We start from the raw sequence: 7,283 nt of genomic DNA on the forward strand, positions 1-7,283 counted from the left end.
ATCAGCAAGGACGTGTCAATGGGCCCTCCCGGGTAGCCCTCCTCCTCTTCCTCCTTATCCCCATGCGGAGCGTCAACATCTGGCACCTCCTCTGCCTCCTAGTATCTAACTGCCTCCTCCTCCTCCTCTCGTACCTCCTGCTGGCGGGAAGAACAGACCCGAGCCAGACGACTCCTCGATCCAGATGAGGAAGTACCCTCGTCCATCTGCACGGGTACTCACACACGACCCCGTCCTTGCATCGATGCCAGCTGCGCCGCCCACTCGCATCTAGCAGACGTTGTCTGGGTCTCTCTCCCCTGTCTGATGCGTGCTGGGTTGCCTGCCATATTCCTGAAACAATTGAAATCCATAAGAATGCGAAACAATTGAAAAAATAAAAAAAATCAATTATGGACACACTTCGGAAATTCATTTTCGAAACTGGTGGAGGAGGTGTTTTCGGAAATAAACTTCCGAAACACCCCTGCGAAGCCAAATTCTGCAACTTCCATGGCAAACCCCAAAATCCAAAGTTCTAACATGTTATAATGCTTCTAAACAACCTAAATACTACTAACAACCTACCCCTATATCATTTTTGTAATTTCTAACAACCCTTACATGCATTTAAATTATGGATCTAAGGATTATGAAACTTACAAATTGAAGTGATTGAGTAACTTTTGAATGTAGTGGAGCAAGTAGAAACAGCATTTGATGTAGCCTTGAAACTTGATTTTGCAAAAAATCTCTTTGAGGTTGATTTTGAAAATGATTTAGGGTAAATGAATTGGGGGAGGGGCTGTTTTGCTTAATCTGCAAAACGCGCAGTATTTCAAAAATGCACTTTCGAAATCCTGTTTTCGGAAATGCATTTCCGAAATAAGATAAATTTTGAAAAAAAAAAGCGTTTTCGGAGATGCATCTCCGAAAACAGTTTTTTTTTTGCATTTCGAAAATATATTTCCAAAATAGGGAATATTTTGGGGTTTTCACCTGGGATCACCAAGAAAACATGGGGTGGATAAAGAAATTTCCTTCCAATTAATAGTATCCTCGTATAAAACTAATAGTGACAACATGTAAAAGTAGTTATAAGTGCCTAACCACTTTATAACTCACTTTTAACTTTTAAAACTAAATTACAGCACAATATAAATGAACCTTCTAAATATTTTAATAAATGAGCCTCATTAATCTCCTACATGTGCCCATTTTCATATAAATCTTTCATTTAATTTTAGAAATAAAAAAGAAGCAACTCGAATATATGATTCTCTTATATATCTTTAATTGTATGTACTTGGTCATAGTTAGAGTTCTTTACTCCTCTCTAAGAATATGTTTTGTAATAATCATATTCAGTTTCTCTTTCACAAGTTAACTAGAAGTGGGCAACTGAACAACATTTTTCTTTTAGCGAGGTTGGTATTTTACGGTATAGGCTTATTTTGCCAATCTAGTCTAAACATTTTTTTAAGTTTAATGTAAAATGCCAACTATTTCTTTCCCATAATTTAAGTAATTAATTGTCACTGAGCTTGAAGAACAACCCAAAACCAAAAAGGAAACCAATGTAACTAAGATATACTTTTTTGGATATTATTCATATTAATGCTAAAACGATAACTTAAAGAGTTGCTACAAAAATCTAACCTAAAAGAAATAAAAAACTGGCCACCTTAATATTTACAAAAGCTACCAAAAACACAATACAACAAATGCAGTTTGTAATGCCCTACTACCTTTGAGGAGTTCCTGAGAGGATTGGATCATTGATAGCTGACCTATGTTTTATTGCAGGAATACTAAGAGAACGTTTTCTTAATTTGGCTTTACCATTTGATGAGAATTTCTTCTCACTTTTTTCAGCAAGCAGAGAAGAATAAGAGAATAGAGGCTCTTGAGATGCCACTTCTATTGGCACTGGTTCACTTCTAGTTCTGAGAAAATGAGCCATGTTTTGCTTGTACTTATTCCCATGGATTTTAATTGCAAGCTCCGCGTCAGCAAGTTTACTCGTAAACTCATAATCATCATCTGACCAATAACCATTTTCCAATACATCTTGCATTGCAAGATCGTCGTACTCTTCATCGGACTTTGTTGATTCCTCATCAACAGATCCAACCTGCAAAGAAATAATAAATGACACAGAAATTAGTTTAAGGTATGTCTGGGGTCTGACACTGACACGACACTGATACTTGTGGTGACACGACTCTAGTACTTTTGGTTACATTGAATTACTTCTATTTAGCAAGGGCTATATAGCAAAGCAAACCCAAACGTTGAAGTTGAAACTCTTATTGGACAAATTTCATCACATCACATATATGTAGTTATTTCATCACATATAAGTAGTTATTTCAGATAGGTAAACCATTTCACCAACATAAAACCATAAAACTACCTCATCAACGTTCTTGTCACCATCACTGTCGTCACTGAAATCCTCGTCACTGCCCGCATCTGGCTGGTCGTCATTCTCTTCATCGCTACCATGCACCGAGTAGTCTTCCTTAAGCTAAACAAACAAGAAAAAGAAAATCAACAAAAGACAGATTAATGGAGATGTCTTCCTTAAGCTGGAACACATGTTGAAGACAGAAGAATATACAAAAATGTTCAAATTTACCTCCTTGGCTGGGCAATCTGACATCCTAGGTGAGCTACAGCTAGAGGATGGATATCTACTACCAGTATCAGTCCCATCAGCTCTTGAATCATCAACACTTCCTGCATGACTAGTGCCACCATCGCTAGGCCAAGCACTGATTCCATAAAAACCAAATTGAAGATTTACTGGCTCTGCCTTACCGATTCGTAAGGGACCATACATTGGATGTCCCATTCCATTCTCTGGTCCTGGACCCCATACGGGCTTCCCATTACTATCGACTGAATTAACAGGCCAAGCCTTTGCCACAGACCCATCTGTATTAACTAAAGCCATCAGATCTCTTGAAGAGCCTTTTCTCTGAATCAATTGAAACATTCCTTTTGAGCTCAAAGAATTGGCTGCACATTGATTTCTGTATTCCTCATCAACAACTGTTACGGTATTTCTAACAGGATCGTATAGTTGATCCCCAACTGCACGCCTCCGAAGACAGCTGAAGACAGTTGCGTGAATGGCTGCAACACTCTTGTCAACATTTGTATTGTTTATTTTGGGAACTAAATGCTTTTCAGCACGCTTACAGAGATAATCCTGGATTGTTCTGATGTTTCGGATATACTTCACATACTTGTTTTTAGCTGGGTCCAGTGTCATATACTTCGCACGCACGGCAAATCTTTCCAAGTGCTTCTCCTCGTTCGTAATGTATACCATGAATGGTATGATCGACGGATGTTTCTTCATGAGCCCCATCTGCATGATTTTTGAGCTTTTTATTGTCAGGTGACTAAAAAATACACCAACATATATATTGACATCATAAGAAAAGAAATAATTAAGGACGCAATGATCAAAATTTGACGTACGACAAAATTGAGGCTCAGATGAACACCCTCGACAACAACGGACTCTTTCCGTTCTTCCCAGGAAGTGATTAGCCTATCAAGACTGTCAATCACCATCTCACTCTGTGCCTTATATCCTTCGACAGCCATTTCTTTAGGACTTGGAAGCTGGGTTGCACTATAGCTCATCTCTGGCGTTCGTATGCCAGATTTGACAGAATTGTCACCATCAGTCACTTCATCCTTTGTAAGTGACTCTGAGACACCTTTCATCTTTTTTGCTTTCCTTTTGGCCTTTGCTTTTGCAACAGCAACAGGATCCAAACATTCGCCTGCATGGTAGGTAGAAGCCCACAACAAAGGGTTTTCCTTCTCATCAGCAAAACTTCTCATCATGTGCCGAATAGAATCAGTTGATACAACTGTTGTGATTCCCAATCTGCTACCCTGAAGTTCAGATATAAATGAATTCGTTATTGAACTGCAAGAAAATATAGTATATTTTTTCGACTTCATTAATCACACACGCATATCTACCACAAAATAAGTAACAACTAGAACATATACTTGTATTGCAAAGCAGACAACTATTTTTGTACAGAAAAATACCAGTAGTGCCGATAGCGTAGATTTGCCACATCCACTAGTGCCACACAACAGCACTGTCACGGATTCCTTCCTCTCGCGGAGTCTGAAAACAGAAAATCATCAGGAACATATAAGTCTATTAGATAAATATAGTCCTAATAAAGATATGAAACAAAGTGGTACCTGCAGGCTAGAACCAAGTCAGCTCTCTGGTTAGGGCCGACATACTTGTACTCAGCCAAAGCATCACATGCAATATCTAGAAATGTTTCTCTCCGAACAAATACAGATGTACGCCTTTTGTACAACTCAAACGGTATACTCTTACTTCTATTATCTTTCCCTAAAAATGATTGGCTTCCTAAGTCTGCTTTACCCAGGCAAGCACCAGCATTGCAGCCTTCTTTTTTCACTAAATTTCCCTTGAGTGCATCGAGACCTGATGAAACTGCTGCATCGGGCTGCAAAATATCGGGAGAACTCTCGTTCTTTGTGCGTTCAAAAACTGTTTTGCTAATCTGATAAGAAAAAAATGGAAAACATAGTCAGTGTAAAGGTTGTCTAATATGAATCCTGCTCTAAGACATGAGAAACATCACTCATTCTTCAATAATAATACAAGACAAATAAACATTCCATAAGGTAATTTACTAAAAAAGACACTATTTAACTTCAAATTACCGCCGTTGAACATAAATCCATTAGAAAAAGCCATATGCTAATTAGCAAAACAAACATCACTTAAAAAAAACAATTGAACATGTATCACTAAATAAACACCCTTAGCGGCTAGCATGCATCCTTCAATATTTATTTTTCTTCATATATCCGTTCGAAAAATAGTCGGTTAGTTACCATAATACATACTAGACAACAAGCAATAACATCCCTTTTTCATCATCCCTGACGCAATAACCAGTTTCATCTTACATGCAATTTAAATCTTGTAGTATTCTATCAATATCACATCCTATAAATGCAAAAGAAAACAAATCTATATCCATATCTAGTGCCTCATAAAAAATCTTATCAAGAATCATAGATTTCCAAATCAACATAAATTTCCTTCCATAACAAATTAAATATAATAATCCACTACAATCCACTATTCCATTCAACTAAACAAAAATAACTAGTAAACCCTAGTTGTATAAGCAAAAGAGATCCAAAATGTCAAATATATTTAGTCCAAAATTTAGACAAAAAAATTGACCTTCTAGATTATTTTGCTTATATTTGTTAATAATTAATGTATAATAATAGTTCACTTTAGATCCATAATATTCATTCTTCACTAAATACAAAAGTTGAATTTACATGCATAATAATAATAATAAACATTTTTTGAATCCGTTGAACAATTCAAAAAGAGGATCAAACAAACTAACAACCCAGTCAAAACAATGACACAAGAGAATATAAAAAAATAAAAAAAGTCATAAAACGAAACAACAAAAAGGTCAAACCAGTCATCAAGGCAACCAACACCGCCAAACAAAGAAAAAGTCCTCAAAATTCCACTACTACTAGAGTACCCTATAATTCAGAATCTGAACATATATAGATCTTAATTCTTAACCATCAAAAATTCCATAAAATCTGTATAAAAAGAAAAATTCTCAAATCATCAACACCACCAACGGTTTTCATGATCGATCGAGACAAATATAATAATTAATTAACTAATTAAAATATTTAAAATAATAAAAAATACCTTGAATGCGTGTCGCGCTTTGCATCCCATAAGTTGCAGAGTACTCTGCAAAACGGAACGCGTGTAGCAAAACGATTCTTTTCCTTTGTCTTTCTGTTTCTTCTCAGCATCGTCAATAACAACTATATACAGTATTTTATTACTCGCTTCGTTAATTCCACCAGGAATTTGATTATTATTTTTCATATTTTGAATTTCAACCTTCATTCACACAATCGCATAAATGCCAAAAAAAAAAAAATCTAACACTAACTTCCACCGCAAGCAAAAACCATTGCAAAACAACGCGGTGTTAATCGGAGTTTCCGGTGTTTACGATACCGGAATCAAAATCATATAAAATAAATACGAATGTAATAGAACTTTGTTGCAATGTGAAACAATTATTGAAAACCGAATTCGAGAATTTGAGAATGGAAATGGATCAAAAGTGTAATGTAGAGGAAGAGATTTATCAATTGAAGAAAAATTGAAGAAGAAGAAAAAGGGGAATATTAGGGTGAAGAATTAGAAGATGGTTTGTTGATGATGTGTGATTTTTTGTTTGAATGAATTGAACGGTGCAGCATTCTGGTTTCGGTGCTTTCTTTTTTTGATGACTGTTTCGCTTAGGGAATGATAAAAATAAATAGAAGTTGTGGTTTTTGAAATGACGGATTTCGCCCTACTATATTCTGCGAATTTCAATTGCCGCGTTTTTCTCTTTATTGTTTTTTTTTTTTTTTTTCAATTTTGGAAACCTACCTAAATAGCAGCGATGCACCGTTTCAAATTGCTTCTATTTTATTTGATAATTTTATTTTTTTATTCGGTGGAATAAATTCTCTTTAAGAGTAGTTTGAAAAAGAAATATACAATTTAGTTTTTTATTACTTTGAAAAAATTAGGACCGTGACTATTTTGTAAAGTGTGGAATTAGTTCTATTTATACATAAAACTTGAGAGAGTAAGCTTTATAATATTCTGGGTTTCTAATTTATATAATAAAAATAATGTTTTCAACAACAATAAAATTAATTGTCTTTTAAATACTTTTATTTTAAGAGTTTGTTTGTTTCAAATTATGAAATAATAGTTTATGGAATCATATTCTCACGATTATTATTTTTAAGAATAATATTTTTATTTGTGATTGACTACAAATAAAAAATTTTAAGAAACATTTATAAATTTTATTTAACTTAAAAATTATAAAAATAAAAATAAAAATAAAATATGAATATCAGTGGAATGTCGTAATTAGTTGAATTTTATTAATGTTGAATTCTCACATTTTAATCATAAAAAAAAATATGAAATAAAAAAAGTCATGTGTAACATTATTTCTGAAAATAATTATAAAATATTTGAAACATACATGAGATTGTTGTATTTATTATGTTTTGAAAAATATATGTCTCATCCTTACACCCTAAGTGCAAAGAGTATTGGAATATGAAACATGTGATTTTTTATGTTTTTTTTTTTTTAAGTTTGATATTATTTTTGCCTCAAAATTAATTAGTATTTTAAAATCGATACTATAAGTGAT

At 34.3% G+C, this 7,283-nt stretch overlaps 1 protein-coding gene across 1 annotated transcript; it reads right to left on the minus strand.

Annotated features, from left to right (window-relative positions):
- Nucleotides 1-1,559: 1,559 nt before the first annotated feature.
- LOC131601871 (P-loop NTPase domain-containing protein LPA1 homolog 2-like) lies at nt 1,560-6,361 on the minus strand. Its single transcript, XM_058873782.1, has 7 exons — nt 5,753-6,361; nt 4,222-4,556; nt 4,060-4,141; nt 3,472-3,897; nt 2,621-3,358; nt 2,396-2,509; nt 1,560-2,113 (listed from the first exon to the last, which is right to left on the minus strand). The coding sequence occupies exons 1-7, from the start codon at nt 5,957-5,959 to the stop codon at nt 1,724-1,726; spliced, it is 2,292 nt and encodes a 763-aa protein (XP_058729765.1). The 5' UTR covers nt 5,960-6,361; the 3' UTR covers nt 1,560-1,723.
- Nucleotides 6,362-7,283: the final 922 nt, after the last annotated feature.

The sequence above is a fragment of the Vicia villosa genome, linkage group LG5, assembly GCF_029867415.1.
Source record: "Vicia villosa cultivar HV-30 ecotype Madison, WI linkage group LG5, Vvil1.0, whole genome shotgun sequence".
NCBI classification, from domain to species: domain Eukaryota; kingdom Viridiplantae; phylum Streptophyta; class Magnoliopsida; order Fabales; family Fabaceae; genus Vicia; species Vicia villosa.